At 44.1% G+C, this 22,262-nt stretch overlaps 2 protein-coding genes and 1 pseudogene across 2 annotated transcripts; 1 reads left to right on the forward strand and 2 right to left on the reverse strand.

Annotated features, from left to right (window-relative positions):
- Positions 1-1,017: 1,017 nt before the first annotated feature.
- On the forward strand, positions 1,018-1,963 carry LOC142046025 (olfactory receptor 5J3-like; annotated as a pseudogene).
- Positions 1,964-3,463: 1,500 nt separating this feature from the next.
- Positions 3,464-4,421, reverse strand: LOC116829238 (olfactory receptor 10T2-like). Its single transcript, XM_032787943.2, is given in 2 exon segments — positions 3,464-4,231; positions 4,233-4,421. Coding segments are annotated over 2 exon segments (957 nt in total).
- Positions 4,422-10,973: 6,552 nt separating this feature from the next.
- On the reverse strand, positions 10,974-11,917 carry LOC116829243 (olfactory receptor 5AR1-like). Its single transcript, XM_032787946.1, is given in 2 exon segments — positions 10,974-11,107; positions 11,110-11,917. Coding segments are annotated over 2 exon segments (942 nt in total).
- Positions 11,918-22,262: the final 10,345 nt, after the last annotated feature.

A 22,262-nucleotide genomic window follows, 5' to 3' on the forward strand; every position in this document is an offset into this window, starting at 1 on the left:
GAAACCCATCTGGAGCAGGCAGATGTCTGTCATTGTTGACCCCACCAAAAGAATTGTATTTGGAGATTGCTGGGTTTGTTTATATATTAGTTGAAGTGGCATTTGTAGATGTAATCCCTGGGTGGCCCACAGAGTTCTGCATATCAGGCTAAGCACAGATGGGATCATTAAAATGTCTTTCAAGTCCTCTGGGGATAACTGCACATGGACGTGTTGTCTTCAAAACTTGGGCTCACTTCATGAGCTCACTTCATTCCCTGTTCTTAGGTTCAAAGAAAATGGCCCATTTTTTTCCTCAGCCAGGGAAGCTGAAGGATCCTCACCCGTAAAAGCCTCATTGTAGAATGCAAAGAGCAACATTACTGTATATTCTCCTAGGTAACAAATGTTGTGATTCTTCTAACCTAACAAATATGGTTCCCATGTTAATCCTCTTGCTAAATATACCTGACGCAGCCTCCTGGTACTTGCCTTTGGTCGTGTCACACAAGGTACCTGTTTCCAAATCTGGTCAGTATGTGTTCAACTTAGATGTGCTGGGCAAGACTTTCAACAGGATTCATGGGGCAAAAACACTCATCCTTGGGCCTCACACTGCTCCCACTAAGGTCAATTCAATGGGAACAGAGTTAGGTCAGTTTGAAGTGCTTCTGATAACCCCACCCTTGGTCATCACTTAGGATAGTGCGGACTCTGGCCCAGATCCTCAGTTACTGTGGATCAGCAGAGCTCCACTGAGATGAGGAATTTGCACAGTCTGAGGACCTGACCCTCTGTGTCTTTTCCCTGCTACAAAAGATATTGCCAGATTGTCCTATTTCCTGGTAGCACTCAGAAATTGTCCCCGATTATGAATTGCCTCCCTGCTATAGCCACCTCTGTTCCTTGCATGTTTAACAGCAGGGATGCTCTGCCATTCCGAGGGAATTCCTGTGCAAAGACTTCTTCAGTCCCTGACTATTTCTCTCATTTTAACCTACTCTTATACTCTGTGCTGTAGATTCCTATATTGATTCCATGGCAGGAGAAAACTGCACTATGGTGACCGAGTTCATTCTCTGGGGATTCACAGATCATCCAGAGCTGCAGGTCTCCCTCTTCTTGGTGTTTCCAGTGACCTACATTGTCACCCTGGTGGGGAATCTCGGGATAATCATGTTAATTAGAATCATTCCTCGACTCCACACACCCATGTACTTCTTCCTCCATAATCTGTCTTTTGTTGACATCAGTTACTCCTCAGCCATTGTCCCCAAGGCACTGCAGAACCTTTTATCAGAGAGGAAAACCATTGCTTATGCTGCTTGCGCTGCTCAAATTTTCTTCTTCCATGCAATTTTGACTACACAGTGTTACCTCCTGGCTGTGATGGCATACGACCAATACGTGGCCATCTGTAAGCCACTGCTCTATGTCATCATCATGTTCCCAAAGATCTGTGCCCAGTTGGTGACTGGGTCATATCTCATTGAGGTCATTGGAGCTTCGGTACAAACAAGCGGTGCCTTCGATTATCCTACTTCAGCTCCAAAATCATCACTCATTTATTTTGCAACATCCCTGCAGTTGTCAAGCTGTCTTGTTCCGGCACCTACAATTCAGAGCTGATGCTTTTTCCCTTCTCAGGGATTATTGCTATCACCACCATTTCAATCATCCCTTCTTTTCCATTTACATCCTCTCCACCATCCTGAGGATCCGCTTCACTGAGGGCAGGCGCAAAGACCTTCTCCACCTGCACTTCCCACCTGATGGCCATCACCGTGTTCTACGGGACAGCCATTTGCACTTATGTCCTGCCCCAATCTGAAGACTGACACAAAAAAGACAAAATTGTCTCAGTGTTCTGTATCCTGGTGATCCCATGTTGAACCCTCTGATCTACAGCCTGAGGAACAAGGAGGTAAAGGATGCTCTGAGATCAACGATATGCCTAAAAATACTCTCCTTAATGTTGTTGTGAACCTTTTTTTTCAAATAAACATCTCATAATATATTTCTACAGGTTTTTGAGACATGGCTTATCCTGCTCTTTCATATTCTCTTCTCCTTTCCAAAAACGTCTTTTAGCAATCTATGAGACTCTTCAATGTACTGCTTTGATAGGTCATGTGATGTTCACGAAGCAAAAGCAAAGTGTCCTGCAGAGCTGAACGAGAACTTTGAAAACATTGTATGGATAATTTATTCAGCAAATGTTGATGTCATTCCTCACATAAGTTATTCAATTAATAGTGTTTGCCCAGCTGCCCAGCTGCTAAAACAACACTTAAATTAATACAAAGAAGTAATGTGGTCTAGTGCATTAGGTACTGGGCTGGCAGCCAGGAGACCTGAATTTTATTCCTAACTTTGACCTGCTGTAGGACCTTCAGGAAATCTATTTCCCTCTCTCTGCTGATACAGTGCTTAGCACAACAAGGTCACAGTCTCAATTAGCTGTACTGTTTGGTGCCCCCAGTCATGGAGCCAGCCCCACATTGTGCTACATGCTGGGGTTGTGCAGATGTATGAAATCTAAGATGCCCCAGGTAACATGAATCCCACTCAGCTTGTTACATAGAATTGTGTAGAAAAGTCTTCAAAAGATGGGGACAGATAGACTGCTATGAACTGGATGGTTGGGTTAAAGGAACAGCACTAAAGGGTCTGCAAGGCATCTTGTAAAGTCATGGGTTGGCAGGGCAATGAGCTGAAAGATTTCACCAATGAGAGGAAATGTTTATAGTTCAATCCACTGAAACGTGCTTTATGGTTTAATGTTTATAGTTCAATCCACTGAAACGTGGTTAATGATTTGTGGGATGCAGTATTCATGCTTTCAAGTATGTTGTTTATCTGGGGATAGGGTCACTACATGGTATCACGGGGACAAGTGGGTTGGAAGGCCTGAGCTTTATCATTATGGCTTCCACCTCCATCATCCTCTTGGGGGAACATGCAGGGTTGTTATCATCTCTGGGTAGAGTAAGAGTTTGGTTGTAGAGGCAGCTTCGGGGGAAATGGGAGTTGTATGAGTGGCAGGAGAGTTTGCTGTCTGCTTTGACCTCTGATTAGAGACAATTCTTGAGGCACAGTTGCTCCCTGGGCATCGGTGTTGGGATGAAATTCCTGGAATAAGAGATGGTGCTGCATGTTGTTTGACCATCTCATTTCAGGACTGGTATATATGTGTGAATAGAGCAAGTTACCCTCAGAATACAGCCAGATTCTGCATTGTAGATTTAACTGCTATCGGGAAGCTGAGCTGCAAGGCCCCAGACATTGGCAGAGGGGCATCACTGGTTTCAGAATAAGGGATAACAATATTATTTTTTGTCCATTGTTTATACTGAGCCACGGAGGCTCTTAATGCCCAGACAAAGAGAAAGACAATGTCACTGCCTTGAAGACCATACCATGGACAATAGTGACATCATGCAGAGTTCATCGCTATATTGGAAGTGCCCAAAATTGCAACTTTTCACATTTTTGGAGAAAGAAATGTGTGGGCAGTTAATTTCCTTAGGGCTGATTTAACTTCCTGGTTTCTCAGACTATAAACCACAGGGTTCAACATGGGGCTAAAGAAGGTATAAGACAAGGCAATGAAAGTGTCCTCATCTAGGGGAGAGGTTGATTTGGGTATTAAACAGACAAAAAAAGCACAGTCGAAGTGTGTGATCACAACGGTGAGATGGGAGGCACAGGTGGAGAAGGTTTTGCACCTGCCTGGGGTAGAGTGGATCTTAAGGATGGCGGCGAGGATATAGATGTAAGAGAGGATGATTCCCATGAAGGGGCCTAGCAAAACAAAGGCACACAGAAAAACAATGGCCATCTCAGCGATATGACGATCACTGCACGCCAGCCTCAGAACGAGCGAGATGTCACAGAAGAAATGTCTGATGGCATTGGGCCCACAGAAGGGCAAACTGAATACAAGGGAACTGATGCCTAGCACTATAAGAAAGCCAGTTGTACGTGAAATGGTGACCAGGTCAGCGCAAACCCTCTTGGTTATCACAACTGGGTATTGCAGTGGCTTACGTATGGCCATATAGCGATCGTAAGTCATGGCTGACAACAGGAAACAATTTGTGGCCCGGAAGCCGAAGAAGCAGAACATTTGAGCTGTGCATCCCAGGAAAGAAATCGTTTGGTTTCCCAACAGCAAATTCACCAGCAGCTTGGGGATGACAGCGAAAGTGGTGCAGGTTTCCGAGAAGGACAAAGCGAAGAGTAAGAAGTACCATGGGGGTATGGAGGCTCCAATCAACACTGATGGCTGCCAGAAAGGGGATGTTGGAGGTCAGGATTATCATGTACACCTGGGAGAACACCAGGAAAAGCAGAACCTGCCGCTCTTCCAGGCTGGAGAATCCCAGCAGCAGAAATTGAGACACGGCGCTCTTGTTTCCTTTGGGCATCATCAAAAGCATCTAAACTCAAAAGGGAAAAGGAGGCAAAAGATCTTAGGAGCTACACAACACCATCAGACTTGCTTCCATTAGCTCTAACATAGCCTCAGACATGATCGACTGATTGGTGTGAAGGAACTAAAATAAGTCCAAAACTGCTGATTTTTTTCTGGTATTTTATCATTTATTTTACTGTCACATATTCCTTGCTCAGATATTACAGTGGGGGGAGCCCACTTAAGGAGCTGGGTAGATTGACTGATTGATTGATTGATTTATAAAGTTATGGTAGTAACAGGAGCTTTCGCTGTGATATGCTCTGTTTCTGGGGAGCTGATACAGTATGGACAATGACAATGTAAGTTTATCCCATCCTATTTCTCCAACTTGACTCCCCTTTGTTTCAGAAGAATCACTTCTAGAGAACATGAGAACGGCCATACTGGGTCAGACCAAAAGGTCCATCTAGCCCAGGATCCTGTCTGCTAACCATGGCCAGTGCCAGGTGCCCCAGAGGAAATATGACAGACAGGGAATCATCAAGTGATCCAGTCCCCTGTTGCTCCTTCCCAGCTTCTAGCAAACAGAGGCTAGCGACACCATCCCTGTTCCTCTGGCAATAGCCATTGATGGACCTGATCCTCCAAAAGGAACAACGACTTCATGGATATTTATTATTATTTTTATTTCGTTATTTTCGGTAGCATCAGGAACCTTATCATAACCCAGAATTGATTGTGCTAGATGCTGTACTCAAAACAGAAACAACAAAACAATTTCTGCCACATAAAGCTTACAATTTACAGTACAAGACAATAGACAAACAGGTGGGTTGCAAAACTGACAGATGGGAGGAGTACAGGAAGCAACCCCTCGACGATGATAGGCAGTGGCTGTAGCACACATCTGCCTAGTACGGTCAATGATTCATGTGTAGTCATCAGAGAAGAGGAATGGGTTTTATTATAGTTTTTTTATTGTTTCTGTTTGCAAGTGACAAAATGAGGGTTAATGTATGCCACTCCTAAGGAGTGTTATTACATTCAAAGATATGGTCCAGGAATTACTTCATTGGGAGTTCTCTGGTCTGGGTTTTATACAGGAGATCAGTCTAATGATCACAATTGTCCTTCTGTCTTAGACTGTCTATGATCTCTGCCGGGAAAAAATTGATGTGGGCACATATCTATTAGTAAACTGGACAGACATAGAACGTGGGAGTGGAGTGAACCCTGGTTTCTATTCCCAGCTCTGCCACTGGCTTTCTTCATGACCATGGGCCAAGACACTTCACCTCCCTGTCCTCATCTGTAAATGGGGGCATTGTAGCCTCACGTGCCTTTAAGAACATAAGGAATGACTATACTGGGTCTGAACAAGGTCCATCCAGCCAGTAATCCTGTCTACTGACAGTGTGTCATGCAGGTGCCCTAGCCGGAGTGAACCTAACAGGTAATTGATCAAGTGATCTCTCTCCTGCCATCCATCATACACCCTTGGACAACACAGAGTCTAGGTTACACCTTCCTTACCCCATCCAGCTAATACTCATTAATGGACTATAAACCTCCATGAATTTATCCGTTGATTCTCTTTAAACCCTGTTATAGTCTCCTAGCCTTCAAACCTCTACTCAGGCAAGGAGTTCCCACTGGTTGACCTGTGCGCTGTTGAAATAAGAACTTTCCTTTATTTTTTTAACCCTGCTTGCTATTAATTTTTTGGTGGCCCTAGTTCTTAGATTATGGGACAAGTAACTATTACTTTCTTATTCACTTTCTCCACTCCACTCATTGTGCAAAGCATTTGAGTCTATGTGGGGACTCGTATACAGAGTTCTAAGTGTTATTATGCCATATGTTGTCCGGTAAGGGGGATGAGGTATAGACTAAATGACCTTTGAAATGTAGAGATGAAAAGTGCTATGTAGAGCTAGATTAATATGATCATTAAGTCATCATCCACTTTCCTGGAAACCCCGGCTACAGAACACTAGCAAGTTAGCTTAGCAAGGAATTGGGGTACGACTTCAGCAAAATTTTTTTTTCTCTAATCTGCAGTAAAAGACTGGAGTCACGGATTCAGGCTCAGGGCTCGGATTTGCGGGGCTAAAGCGTGGTGTGGAGTTCGGGTTCAGGCTGGAGCACATGCGCTGATTGTACTGGCAAGAGCGAAGGTCCTCAGAACTGGGCTCAGCACTGAGCCTGCATATCTACACCCTCTATTTTTAGCCCCACCAGCTGTCAAATCAGTCGACCCAGGCTCAGGAGGACTCTGTGCCGTGAGTTTTTCTTCTTGCCAGGTGTAGCTGTACCCTAACTATTACTTTCAGCTCCTCATCATTGCTGATGATGGGTGGCAGGAATAGGTTCCATCTGATTATTTGCTGCAGCCCATTTCATGGCTAGACAGCCACTCAGGCGAAGTTCCGTTCCCATTCCTAGAGAAGACAGCAAGGACCAACCATTCAACTTTCTGAACAAATTCATACTCTGTAATGGGTAAAAATTGATCTGCTTCTCTCTCACCATTCGAGCGTGGAAATAAGGCGAATTGAATGTGGCTAGAGAGCAACTTCCATATACAAACCGTGCAAATCCAGAGGAACTCAGTTGATTTCTAGTGGCATCACCGTGGGTTTACACCCGCCTGAGTTGCTTCACATTCTGAGTGTCTAGGAAGCTATTTCGTTTGAAAGATTCATGGCATCAACCAGATATTTTTGGGCCGTATACTTCCAGGCACGTGTACTTCTTATTACCATCTTCCACTAGGCACCTGCAGTGCCTTCCATACATTTCTTAAATAGTCACCTTTGTTTATGTTCCACTCATACTACTTTTGTCATGTGGCAAGAGGAGGCCTTCTTTTTCTCCTGGACATGACGGGATGTAGGGAGTAGGCAGGATGCTTTCTCTGCATGATTTCTGAATTCAGACCACATGAAAGAATAGCTGATAAACTAAGGTGCAACGTCCCTGATTATTTATATATATCTTAGAGCTAGTGCGACAATTTTCTCATAGCCTTTCCTCAGGAAAAAATGTTCTCATTCTTTGTCAATATGCACGGTCGCAAATTGAAGAAGACAGGGAAGTTGTTGAGTTTTCTTTTCAATTTTTTTCCAGTTTCAAATTGTATTTCTATTTTATTTATCTATCTTATACACTAACTCTGTAATTAAACGAATGGACATTGAAATGGAATTGGGTTTTGATTTTTTTTGAAATGGCACATTTTGCTTGGGCCTTGAAACATTCCCCCCGGCCCCTCCATTTCATTTTTGTGATGCTGCGACTTGTCCTTTCTCTCTTTTGTTTTTTATGTTCTGGAATGAAAACAATTTTCCAAAATGTCTGAATTTTCCGCTTGGGATTGTTAATTCCTACCAAACTGTTTTATATCCTTCTTTCTTCTTCTGTTATTGAGGATTATCGCTAGACAGACCGGTACGGTTGAGTCACTATACTTGTAGCATGATATTAAAAATCGCATCTATTAGATTTATTTAGTTCTATCGTGACAGCCCTTCACCGATATAACAGCACCTTTGACCAGGACGAGAAACTCCAGAAGGCGTCTGTGCTTAGGAGAGTTTATATCTGGGTTGTCTTATCAATGGCTTGGGACTGTAATCTCCTGTTTGTCCCTCCCGGGCCCCTAATCCAGGGCAGGTTGCCCTGGTGCTCCTTGAAGCATTCAAAGGGAATAATCCATTTCCACATGCATTTGGATGTCATGTGGTTGAGTAACGCACATTCTTACATTGAAGCTGATTATTTGTTACCTGTGATACCTGATCAAATACTTGCTATTCCTGAATCTGCAGTACTCTGAGTCTGTGTCCACCCTTTACAATTCCATGGAGTTGATTTTCAGCATGAAGAGATTTCTGCAGGGCAGCGCCTGGGAAATAGAGTTTCAGGGCAGTCTAGTAGCTTTCCCTACAATTCCTGCCTATCTGGAGATTATCCTATCTCACAGGCTGGGAAGGGACCTTAAAAGGTTATTAGTTAGTTTCTGCCTTCACAGCAGCACAAGTCCACTCTGACTATTTTGCCACGATCCCCTACAATGACCACTTCAAGGATTGGAACTCAGTTTCATCAGGCTAATGCTCAGACCACTGAAGTTTCCCTCCCCAGTTTTTATTCTTAAGGCAAAAATCCCATATAGGACAACCTACTAAAAATAATGGGTATATTATACCTTGTAACCAGGTTTAGGGCAACTGCATTGTGTTTCCCCTCAACTGTGCCCAGCAAAGGGCCTGTGATAGATTATGGTCTACACTGCACGATAGCCTTTTTTACAGCACCCTCCTGCGTCAGACAAACGCTGCATCGCCAGAGTCAACTCATCCTGGGTAACCCGCAACCCCCCCCCCTCCCCCCTCATCTGTGCTTTCCTCAAGGAATCCAGGGACACTGTCTTCAACTGAGGTAATTTCTGTAACTAAACCTTCTTAACAAACACAATCCCACCCCCTGCAGACTCTTTCTTCAAAGCCTGTGCAAGCACAGTAGTGTCCTCCCCAAATCAGTCTCTCGCCCCAATAATTCCCCTAACAAAATTTCCTGACTCTGACCCTCAGGGCTCTTCAGACAATCTCCCCTCTTGTCTGTTTGGTTTCTGGAACAGATTCTGTCAGTGACAGTCCATTTGGGAGTTCGAACCCCTCTTTTATAAAAGGTGAGCTAATGAAGTTCCATCTGTTTTCTCAGGGTTGTAGTCAGTTTGCTGGATCAAAATAAGGGCCCCTCAGTTAATTTAAATTCAGCCTTTGTACCCAAAAGGGTCTCTGTGTTTTTCAGGCCTCCAGAAACAGGTAAAACCAATCACTGCCACTTATTCCAAAGGACAAAGCTTCTGCATTATTCATCCAGATTCCAAGGGAAACCCACGCAGCAAAAGCAGAACACACAAATACATATAACGCTTATTGAATACAAAGGGCTATGAATATTTTCTGGGCAGCTCTTAATGTGACAGTCTATGATGTTGTCATGTTTCCTGAGTTTGTGATCACCAACATACAGATAACATTTATAAAGTTAATGCAATAGTCTCAACGCAACACCTGCGTTTGTCTTTTTGTCATGATGTATTAATGGGACCAAACTCTCAGTAGGCATGACTTATGTCTAATGACGATGCTTTGTTTGTATGTAATTTTGTCAGGTGATCCTTAGAAACCTGAGATGAACAAACCCATACAAAGCTTTCAGCATAGATGACCAGACAACTATCAGATGTTGTGACGAACTGGGACTGTTCTTACTGTGGTCTGTGAATGCTGAGTGGGGAGTCTTGGCCTGGGAGCACGGTCTGCATTGGGGGATGGGAGAGAGCATGTAATGTGAGAACCTAAGAAGGGGTTAGAGGCCTGGTGACACCTCTTTCCAGGAAGCTGAACAAAGGCTGGGGGAAGGAGAGGCAGGGGAGTGAGAGAGTTTCAGGAGAAGGCTGGGGAATGGACGGAAGCACAGACAGGACTCTGACCCCCCAATAGGCTGTGGTGTTCCTGGGACCCCAAGATTGGCCTAATTGGGGAGGATCCTGTTTTCTGTGTCTGCAAGACCTGTCTTGGACGGTGTTCCTGTTGTCCAAATAAACCTTTGGCTTTACTGACTGGCTGAGAGTCACGGTGAATCGCAGGAAGCCGGGGATGCAGGGCCCTGACTCCCCCGCACTCCATGACAGATGTAAATTATATGTGGCCATCCATGAAACAGAAAAGGCTGTTGGTGAGTAAGTAGAAGGTTGTACAAAATTAGTGGACTAGTACTGTATAAGGCGGAGCATTTCATCTCTGCCTTATACAAAGTGGCTCATTGAGGCATGCCTTGAACTCTGGGTAAGACCTTGTAATGAAATCTTCTAAACATTACCAGCGTTCACCCAAATATTCACTACTTTGAATAACTCAAATATTCAAAACCTAGAAGGCAAATAATAACTACACACATATCATTATTATTATGAATTATAAATGATTTTTCAGCCATTCTCCTCATTATTAGAGGGCCCAGCTCATGCTTTTAAAACACGTAATAAATAAATAATAATAATACTTAATAATAATGCCTATTGCTTGTATCAGTAGCTCTCCGAGCATTTTACTCTCTTTTTTTTTTAACATTGCTCCCCTTTCTGCGCCCCTGGGAGACTGGGCAGTGCCACCATCCCCGTTGTAAGGATGGAGAAAAGAGGCTCAAAGAGGCTAAGTGACTTGCCCAAGGTCACAGAGGAAAGTCACTGTGGACCAAGAAATTAGACCCAGGTTTTCTATGTCCTCGGCCAGTGCCTGAACCACAGGACCAGCCTGCCATTCACTTGAGGATGGCAATGTGGCCTTAGCACAAAATGATTCTTAACTGGGAGCTGAGCAGCTCTGAGAAACTGGCTACTTGATGAGTTGCCAAATCATAGCTGTTTGGTGCAGATCTCCTTGGAAAACCTGCCCCTTAGTTCTTTTTGGTGCAAGATGCACTGGGTTGGTTATCCACAAAAAACAAGATGATGTAAAGAACTCACTCCCCCCATTTACTGTTAAAAACCCACTCCCAACATTTAAATTCTCTGAGAATAAATCTTTCTGTGTAACATCCTCGTAAAGGCCTTTTTCAGCTCCATGTTCCTCAGGCTGTAGATCAGGGGGTTCAACATGGGGATCACAAGGGTATAAAACAAAGAAATGATTTTTCGTGGTTCATGAGGTACTTTGAACTGGGCCATAAATACATGAAAGAGCCCGTTCTGTAGAAGATGGTGATGGCTGCCAGGTGGGAGGCACAGGTGGAGAAGGCTTTGCGTTGGCCCTTGGCAGAGTTGATCCTTAGGATAGTGACAACAATGTATATGTAGGAGATGAGGATGATCAAGATAGTAGGTGTTACCACCACAGGGGCACAGGTGAAATGAACAATGTCTGTAATGCTGGTGTCAGAGCAGGACAGTTTCAGGATCAGGGACACGTCACAGAAGAAATGGTTGATGACGTTTGAGTTACAGAAGGACAAATGGAATATAAATATAATTTGAACAATTGCATTCACGCAGCTCACTAGGTAGGACCCCAGCACCAGCAGCATGCAAAACCGCTTGGACACGATGACAGTGTAGAGCAATGGGTTGCAGATGGCCATGAAGCGATCGTATGCCATGACACCCAAGAGGTAACATTCACAGGACAATGCAATACATAGTAAGAAGAATTGCAGAGCACACCCAGAGAACAACATGACTTTTCTCACTGATATTAAAGTAATCAGTATGCTGGAAGTGACGACGGTGGCGTAGCTGACATTTAAGGGGGCTAGGTTGCTGATGAAAAAGTACATAGAGGTGTGAAGCTGGGAGTCAGTTCTGATTAAGGTGACCAAGGTGAGGTTCCCCACTAGGATCAGCATGTAGATCAGCAGAAACATCACAAGGAGGATGACCTGCAGCTTCGGGTTTTGTGTGAATCCCAACAAGACAAACTCAGTCACTGCTGTGTAATTCCTCTCTGCCATTTCTCCCAGATGCACTCTCCACTGCAGGTGAGAAAGTGAGGAGTACACTGAGAGAGGAGACAAATGAGGGCTGTCATAAACATGTAGCTAAGGGTAGCATAAAATCCCTCTTTTACCAATAAGGGGTTAAGAAGCTCAAATAACCTGGTTGGCACCTGACCCAAAGGACCAATAAGGGAAAGAGATCCTTTCAAATCAGTGGGGAGAGGTTTTGTTTGTGGTCTCTTTGTTGTTCTTTCTTGGACAGAGAGTGACCAGGGCTGGAAAAACCATTTCCTAAAACCCTACCTGAAATAAGCATCCAAGATTTCAAAAACTGGAAGCAATAACAAGGAAATGCATTAGCCTATCTTTTGTTTTAGCTTATAAATTTTCCCGATGCTAAGAGGAAGGTTTATTCCTGTGTAACCCTTCTGCCCCTCTGAGTTGGCAGCAACAAGGGCCGGGTTCAGTATCCAGGGGTTCCGTTTCTATAACATCATGCATAACCGGCTCGAGCCCCCACCCAGTGATCTGGGACACTTACATACCACACCCTCCTGGGCGTCTCTAGGAGGGAATATTTCCCCACTCACAAGCACGGAGTCTGAGTGTAGCAAAATCTTTTTAATAAAGGAAGGAATCAATGCGGCATCCCATTGGAGAAACACCACAAACAGAGTTATAACACAAACCATAACCACCCCCAAGTACATTTGGCAATGTCCTTTTCCCCTTAGGGTCCTTAAGTCAAATCACTCAAGTCCAACAACCCAAAAGTCTCTGGTCAATGCCACCCCGAATCAAGAGTCTATCTGTAGAGGTCCCTTCCCCCAGCCTGGAAAGGGACCTTAACGTGTCCGGGCCACTGCCCTGCTCTCCGTGGGTTCTGCTTCCGCCTTCTCCACAAACTGCCGCCTTACACCGTCCACCTGCACTCCTCCGCGTCCTCATAACTGCTCCGCTCCACCAGCTGCCTCGTGAGCTGCTCCGTTGCCCTTGCAAACTGCTCATGTCGCTCTGCTCGGTGGGCTGCTCCACTGTTCCACAGCTACTCCAATCTCCCAGCCGCTCCATCACACAGCTGTCCCATGGTCTGCCCAGCCATCCCCACAAACTCCTCCACTCCGCCAGCTGCTCTGTTCCACAGCATAGCTTCAGGCCCCCCACTAGTTAGCACAGCACTCAGTGCGCCCTCAGTATTTCAGCCTTTTGTGATTTAGCTCTTAGTGATCAGCATATAGTAGGAGCCCAGGCTAGTGCACCATTACCCAAAGTGAGTCAGTTTAGTAAACTGTATCTGAGAGTCTTAGGAAATAAAATCAACCTCTGACATTCACAATGAGAGAGGAGGTGCAACTGGTGCTTCTAGCTCCACAAGCAGCCTGCACCCCCAGGCACAAATACCGTCCCAACCTCTCTCTCTTCACTGGGTTTTGGAACCATGTCCTTCCTACAAGTACCACCCAACTGAGTTGAGTCATCTGTCACAAAGCAGTCCAACAGCTCGGCAGTCTGGATGGGTACGTCCCTTCAAATATGAGATTTCACATTCTGGACATTCTTCACACTTCCCATAATTCATCACAGATGTCAGGGTACAGCTCATCCTGACTCTGCGTACACCTGTTTTTGTACTTTGAAGTTTTGCCTAGGGAATTCTCGTGTATTAAATCTTATACTCTGTAAAATACCTCCCAACCTGATTTTACAGAGGTGCTTCTTTATTTTTTCTAAATAAAGTTCGCTTCAGAAACTGATTGGTTTTTAGTGTCCTAAAAACACAAGGCTGGTCTGTGCTCAACTTGTTTAGCTGTTTGGTTGGTACATTATCCACTCCCAGGAAAGGTGAACAGGCTGGGAGGATATTTTTGGAAAACAGAACTCCAAGTGGTCCTTTCCTGAATCTTTGTCTAGCTCACTTGTGGTGCAGTGTACCGTCCAAGGACAGAAGAATTTGTGCCTTGGGAAGTTTTAAACCAAACCTGATAGAAATACCTTAGGGGGTCTTTCATGCGGGTCCCCACATCTGTCAAGGGTGTGTCACTCCCCACTCTGAAATTAGGGTACAGATGGGACCTGCATGGCACTTCAAAGCTTAAATTACACTTAGATCTGATTCGCTGCCACCACTCTCAAACAATCCTTTTTTGATAGTCTTAGAGACTTCCTCACCAAGTCCCTGGAACACGATCCAACCTTTGATCTTAACACAGAGAATTTAACATCCTCCCCTCCCCCATCCAGTGGTCCAATCCAACCCCTTGATCTTAAAAGAAAAAACAATCAGGTTCTTAAAAGAAGGCTTTAATAAAGAAAAGAAAGAAAGAAAGAAAAATATAAACCCTCTGAGACAGCATACAGCGTATCTCACAGACAATAGATAAAACACAGGATGTTCCCCTGGCAAAATTTAAACACACAAGAATCCAATTTATAATTCCCTAAATGGCACCAAAAATCATAAAGGAAAATACAATATAAACCTATTTATTCTTTCTAAACTACTACTTTATAAAGGCTGTTCTGATCTTTTCACTCGGGAAAACTGAAACTGACTAAACAAAGGAAAACTTCCCCTCCTCTTTGAAAATCATCTGTTTCCCCATTGGTTCCTCTGTCAGAGCAATAGCTAGTGAATCTAACCTTTACAGGTAAAAAGAGCATTAACCCTAGCTACCTTTTATGAACAAGGGCTGTATACAACACCTCAAACTCTGTCACTTTCAACAAAGCATTAACTCTAGGCAGTGGAACCATCCCAGAATCCATAAGCCTCACATCCACCATGAAGATCTCTTCCCCTAGTATGAACTCAGGAGCATTCAGAGTCCCACCACGCTTCAAGCGTTCTAGCTCAGGGATGTGGCTCATGCTCTTGAACCACTTGGACAAGTTCAATCCTTTGCTTCTGACAACCACCCACCCTGCATAATGTCATTTCCCAGGGTACGATCTTGATACAATCCCCAACATCAGTTAGTGAGACCCCTGGGCAATGAGACTTTTTGCAGGGCAAAGTACTACTTGGTGTGTGAACATCTCTGAGGCGTGGGTGCTTATGCACTTTCTGTTATGGAGCCAGGCTAGTTGTTTCATTAGCAATAAGTGATGTGGGCAAGCAGGGAGTTGCAGGAAAGAGACCTTTATTCAGCAGCTTGAGGCTTCCCAGCATTCCACGCAGAGCCTCTAGCATTTGTGCACAAGGACCCTGACCCCTGCTCACACTCTTGAGCTCCTGATGTCACAGTAAACTAGATCCCGCCAGAAAACTGACCCTGTTGCTCGGGATCCACTCCTCAGATTACCACGGTGACTCAGCTATTAAAGTTGCACAGTCATGTTTATCGCAAGCTCTGTTTTACAGCCTTGCCTTTCTGAAGAAGAAAAATAAAGTTCCTTCTTTCAGAGCACCAGATCAGATACCTTTTCTCAATTGAGCAGCAAACTTACCTCAGCTGGGTGGTGGTGCTATTCACTTCAATGGGAGCAATGGTGGGATATGATGCTATTCGGCATGTCTGTGGGGATGATCATCTGGCCTGCTGTGTTAAGCCTCATTGGCTAGAATTCATGAAGCGAGTCAGGCATTGCAGTGCTGAGCATCATGGGATCTGACTTTTAGGTGCCTAAACAAAAACAAGCACAGAACTGCAATCCAGAAAGCCAAGTTAGGTACCTCCTTGTAGAATCATAGAACCGTGGTGGTTGAAGGGACTGCAAGGGTCATCACGTCTTACCCCCTGCCAAGTGGCAGGATTTGTAGTGCCCAAACCATGCATCTGACTTTCTAGCCTCTTTCTGAAAACCTCCAGTGAAGGAGCTTCCACAGTCTCCCTGTACAATGAATGAGGACAGAGAGGCACCTTAAAAAGCATTCCATCACAGCCAACATGATGCCAGGTGGGGAGTCTCCTAAGCTTGCCAATAGGACCCACTGATTTCCTAAGCACTGCCCCTTCCTCACAGATAGGCACCTCCCTTCCACCTGGATTTATGTGACTATCTCTTCTAGCAATCCACACACAGGTACCCCTCTCCTGGCTTAGTAATAGTTTTTTGAGGGAATTAATCGGAATCAAAGAATATCAGGGTTGCATCTAGTCCAACCCCCTGCTCAAAGCAGGACCAATTCCCAACTAAATCATCCCAGCCAGGGCTTTATCAAGCCTGGCCTTAAAAACCTCTGAGGAAGGAGATTCCACCACCTCCCTAGGTAACGCGTTCAAATGCTTCCCTCATACATTAAGGGATCACAGAAAAATAAAAACCCTAGATTGTTCAAAAGCAAGCCCTTCTTCAGAGCTCTAGTCATTGAAATTAGTTTTCAAAGCCCTAGTGTTTGGACAGTGGACACCACCCCACACACATTCCTCTACCACTGCTCTGAAACCCAATCCTCCACCACAACCAGTGCTGTGACCATCCCCCAAAAGACCTGGCTGCTCCAAGCTTTCCATCCCACCACATGCACACACACAGATGCAGTTCAGCTCTCCTCTCCACTTTCCTCCTTGTCATACATACACAACACACAAGAGTAGAAGTATGCCAAAGCCAGGAGTCAAAAATCCCAGAGCAAGGTGGGCCCTGGGATCCAGTCATCTTGAGCCACCTGGTTGTTCTGAAGCCAGGCTGCCTGCAAACCCTTTGGCTTTCAGCCTTGCCCCTGCACATGCAAGTTTACCTTGGATAACTTTTGAAAAGCTCCTTCCCTCAGAGGGGCAGTGGACTTCTAAGGAACAACGGACAAAATTACATACAAACAGAGCGTCGTCATTGGACATACGTTATGCCTACTGAGAGTTTGGTCCCATACATACGTCGTGACAAAAATGACAAACACAGGCATGGTGTACAAAGGCTGAATTTAAATTAACTGAGAGGCCTTGTTTTGATCCAGCAAACTGGCATGAGCCATTAATCCAGGGGGCAAAACCTACCTGGAGGGATTTTAAAACTGGAACCTGCCAGGTCTCCATGTGGAAGGTGGATGGCACTTGGGAAGCCATATGTGCATTTTTAGGGGCAGTGGGTGCCAGACATTAGCTGAGATCAACCCCAAGAAGGTGAGAACAGTCTGGGGAGAATCAGAGCCCTAGTGTGTCCAGGGCATTCACAAAATAACATGGTGAGAACTGCACAATTCTGATATCCTGTGACTTTTCAAGGGGCTTTCCATTGCACACATGATTCCAAATTTAGTCCATTAACCCTATCCTGGACCTCCACGAGGATCAGCTGTTTTCAAGTCTGAGTAAGGCTGTGGATTGTAAAGCCAATGGAAAATGAGTCTCAAGCTTTTCCATAGCAGAGCTACTGCTCTGCTCTAATGAACCAGATCATCAGCACATGTAAATGGAAAATTGGCTTTAGTGGAGTTAGGCAACTGACACCAGCTGAGGATACAGCCTTCTTAAAATGTCAGGACCTCTAGAGGCAATAAATCTGGTCTCCATGAGATTTGGCTCTGAATCAGAATTAATTCAAATTGCCAGAACCAAAAGAGAATATTTATTCCATTTTCATCAGAACCAGAGCAATTAAACCTACCTGCAGGAGGGAGACATCTGTTAATCTTGACTGCAAAACAAATTGTTTGGAAGCCTTGTTCATAAAGTTATTTCAGTGGCATTTGGGGATGGAATCCTTGGGGACCCCCAAAGTTCTGCAGTTCAGGACAAACATGGATGGGATCATTAAAACCTTCACATCTCCTAGAGATAACCACACAAAGATCTGTTGTGTCCAGTTATTGCTCCAACTTCTGGGTATTTTCTTTCCTCCCTTTTTCTTTGTTTCAAAGAGAACTGGCCCATTCCTCCCCTCCCCTCCCCCAAATCCTGATCAGATGCTCACGGGGTCATTCACCTCAGAAAGTGCAAAAAGTGACATACATTGGAAAATAGATCCATAACTGGTTCCTTTAATTAGAGCCCTGCAAGTCCGCAGATATCCATTGCATATCTGCAGACCATTTTGGTGGATCGCGAATTGCCTCTCCCCTTGTGGGTTCCCGTACCAGCTGCTCCATGAAGCAGTCATTTAAAGTATCGAGAATTTTTGTCTCTGCCTTTCGTCCTGAGGCGACATGTACCCAGTCAATTTGGGGATAATTGAAATGCCCTGCTATAATTGAGTTCTTTACTTTGATAGCTTCTCTAATCTCCCTTAGTGTTTTATTGTCACTATTACTGTCTTAGTCAGGCGGTCGATAAAAGATCCCTATTGCTATATTCTTCTTAGAGCATGGAATTACTATCCATGGAGATTCTATGGAACATGTAGATTCATTTAAGATTTTTACTTCATTTGATTCTACATTTTCTTTCACATATGGTGCCTTTCCCCTTCCCATGCACCACCTGTTCTGTACTTCCGATGTATTTTGTACCCCGGAATGATTGTGTCCCATTGATTGTCCCCACTCCACCAGGTTTCTGTGATTCCTATCATATCAATATCCTCCTTTAACCTGAGGCAGTCTAGTTCACTCATCTTGTTATTTAGACTTCTAGCATTTGTGCATAAGCACTTTAAAAACCTGTCTGTTTATTTATCTGCCCTTTTCTGATGTGTCAGAATCTTTTTTATGTGAATATTTCATATCCATTCAGATTGCTACTGCAAAGATCATTTCCCTAGCCCATTGGTTTGACTATGTCACCCCTTTCTCAGTCTTCCTTTACTGGCTCCCCTTTCTCTATGCTTCCTTCACTTTCAAGACTCTTCACAATCTATCCCAGCTGATCCTACCACCATTCACTATTGAAAGGCCACCATTCATCCCAGATTGGTCAGTAAGCCCAGCTTCTGTCACCAACATGTTAAATTTTCAGACAAGAATCATTGTGCTTTCCTCCCATGTCCCTCACACTTGGGAGGAGTGCCCTATAAATATTCACAACGCTTTTCATTCTCCTCCTTCCAGTCCCTCCTGAAAATTCATGTTTGGTCTCACAGTCTCCAGAAACTTGATAATGATTAGGCCACAGTTTTATTGAGACAACTGCCCGGTATTGTGTCTGTTTTCTCATACTGCCCCACCTGTCTGCAACGTCTGTTCTCTCCTGTCTTAGACTGGAAACCTTTGGGGCAAGGACTGTCTCTCTGTTGTGTCTATATGTACAGCACCCAGCACAATGGGGTACTGGTGGTCTCCTAGGGGCTCATTTTAATACAAATAAGAACAGTAACAATGAAGGCTGAATACTGGAGCAGGAGCCAAATCACATGGATCTAATTGCAAACTCTCTGGGGTATTTTAGTATGTTTGTCAAATAAATAAATAAAATAATAATAATAATAATGACTAATCTATAGAGTTTAAGGCCAGAGGGCAACTATCAGATAGTGATCTGTGATATGCAAGAAATTAGACTAACTGTTACAAATATAAGAACAGGGCAAGGGGAATATCTGACAGGTATGGCAATTTCCTGCCATATTTTTGGGAGATCTCACTGTAATAAGTGTATGTAACACTGCAGGCCAGTGAATATATGGAACTGAATGGCAGAGGAGACCACAGTGCTCCAGTGGGAGGTAATTAGACAAATTCTCTCAGATTCTTCAGAGATCAGACAAAAAGGGCTTTTGGGTCAATAACCTGAGTTTAAACTGACTCAGGGCCTCCTTCCTGATCCAGAAAATGTACAGAACTTCTGTCCAAGGGGAGGGCCCCCAGTATTTAGGGAAGGGTTGGAAGGACTGTCACCTACCAAAGATCTTACTGGAGTTGAGAGGGTGGGGGCAGTGATCTACGGGAAGCTTTTCAGTGGGTGTGGAGGTTCTTTTATCATTTTAATTTGTTTTCTGTGTAAAGCTTTTACCTTAAGGATAAATGTGCTTGCTTAGAAAGATCTGTGTGATAACTGTGACAATTACACTGTTTTCTATCTCTGAGGAGACAAGTAAAGCAGGCTGGCTCATGGAATCTCATTGCTGGGGAATTCATAGAATAGGCAGGGAACTTTACAGCCTGGAAAATTTCAGTCAGAAAGACGAGAGAGACTTCTACACATCCAAGATTAAGTCTACACTGGGGGTGTGTGTCAACCTAAGATACACAATTTCGAGTAGCTGAAGTTGGCATATCTTAGGTTGATTTACCTGGCCATGAGAACCGCGGCAAGTTGACCGCTGCCACTCCCCCATTGACTCCGCTTCCCCCTCTCGCCGCAGTGGAGTTCTGGAGTTGACAGCAGAGTGATCAGGGATCGATTTTATCATGTCAACACTAAACATGATAAATTGATCCCTGGTAGATCGATGACTACCCGCCGATCTGGCGGGTAGTGTAGACATACCCCAAGAGAGGTGACAGGTGGGGAGCCAGAATTCTGAGTCGGGCACTTTCTGGACCACAGAGGAGGAATACAGGGGCAGTTGCCCTGAACTGTGACAGAAGGAAATTATTATTTTCCCCTAACAAATTTTGTTTTATTGATTGAAATTAAAAATGCATGACATTTCAACTGTTACCCAGGGTTTTCATAACCCAAAGCAGTGGTAACTTAGCTGTTTCACCACAGGCAATGTCAGGAATAAATCAATGGGAACACAGCAATTCTGTCTGATGAAAGATTCATACAAGTAAGTGTGCTCTTATCTAAAACTATGATTTGTTAGATTTAAGCACGCGCAGACATAAGCAATAGGTTTAGAACATCTGAAATAGTTACATAGAATCTGAGATAGTATTGAATAATTTGCAGTAGGACCGTGATGGCCAGACACTTCCCTGCCAGGGAGTATGGTGTCAGAAAAAAGATCTTTGCCTGGGGTCCCAGCAGCCACCTCCATGCCTGGGGCTCCACTGCCAGGCTTGAGCCCCAGGTTCCAGATGCTGCCCCACCCTGGAGTCTTGGCTGCCAGCCCCATGCCCGTCTCCAGCTGTGGCACCAGCCTCAGCTCCTCCCCCTTGTCTGGGTCACTCACTCCAGGAGACATGGCCCTGCTCCTAGCCTCAGTTCTGGGAAGTAGTGCAGGGGGACAGGGGTAAGGAGGCTGGCTTTCTGCACCCCCACTATGAAAAATGTTTCAGACACCCAATTACTGACTGAGTTTATGTAGAATCTTTTCCTAGGAGCATCTTATTTCATAATTCTTCAACAGGTTGTTCCTTTCACCTTCCTCTCGAGCAGCTGTGAGTGGTGACTTCCAGACAAAAGAAACAGTGATCTGATCTGGTACAGCAGTTATGGTTAAATGATGAAAGAGAGAGAACATCCCACATGTGACAGATGTTGTTTAATGAACTTATCAAGGTGTATAGAGCCTAAGTGGAGCAAGGGCATATAAGAATCTATATGGAATACAATGGAACTTATTCATACATTTTAAGGGGAGAAGAGACCATACGCTCATGTAGCCTGACCTCCTATCTACCACAGGAAGCTAGTCAGAGCTGTAGAACCTAAGCAATTAATTCTGATGTTAACTACAGTATATTTTTAGAAAAAAAATAAATTATTGAAAAATTTCCAGTGGCAGAGAATCCACCACAACCCTAGGAAAGTTGTTACAATGGTTATTTAGAATACACTATAAATCCTAGTGTTTTAAAAATAATACACACTCCCTGAGTATAATTAAAAAGCTGATTTCAGTGAAGTCCTGCAATGATGAAACATGAAAATAACTTGCAACAGCATATTACGTTATTATTGATAATGTTTTAGGATGTTCACCAGAACACTGAAAGACATGGTTTTGGCACAAGGAAACTTAAAAAAATCTATGTTATCTTCTGGATTCTCAGCATTTTGTTAATCAGGCCAGTTATGTGTGTGACTAAATATGGACCCAAGGCCCTACATTAGACATTTGTTTAAAGAAAAAACCCTTGACCTTCTCTCTGAATGCAATAATTGTATGAAACCTGTAGTTCTCACTGAGATTTGAACATAGATTGCTGTGATTAGAGCTGATAGTGATAACCATTGCAGCAGCATTAAAGGAGTTACACTCTTGATTTACATAGCAACATAAATCTTAAAACACATAGATGTGGAAATTTCTCTCTCGTCAAAATTTCAGAGAAGAGAATATTGTGACCAAAATTACTTGCTTGACCAAAAGATCTATCCTCTTGACCTAACTGCAGATTTTTATGGTTCCATTTAACCTTTTCTCAGTCCCTCTTCACCTCTTCCATGTGCATATTCTTCAGTGAAGTTGCAACAGTTAACATGGAAATAACCGTAATGACATCAACTTTACCAGAGAACAAAAGTCCAAAGCCAATACATTGGTGCTATGTGAGTGGGATTGAGGCTTGTATCGTCACAAGCATTAGTGCCCATTGCCACACTTCTCCATATCTTCTCCCTGAAAGTTAGATGTTCTTTGAGGAATGTGTCCA

The sequence above is a fragment of the Chelonoidis abingdonii genome, unplaced genomic scaffold (assembly GCF_003597395.2).
Source record: "Chelonoidis abingdonii isolate Lonesome George unplaced genomic scaffold, CheloAbing_2.0 scaffold0476, whole genome shotgun sequence".
NCBI lineage: Eukaryota > Metazoa > Chordata > Testudines > Testudinidae > Chelonoidis > Chelonoidis abingdonii.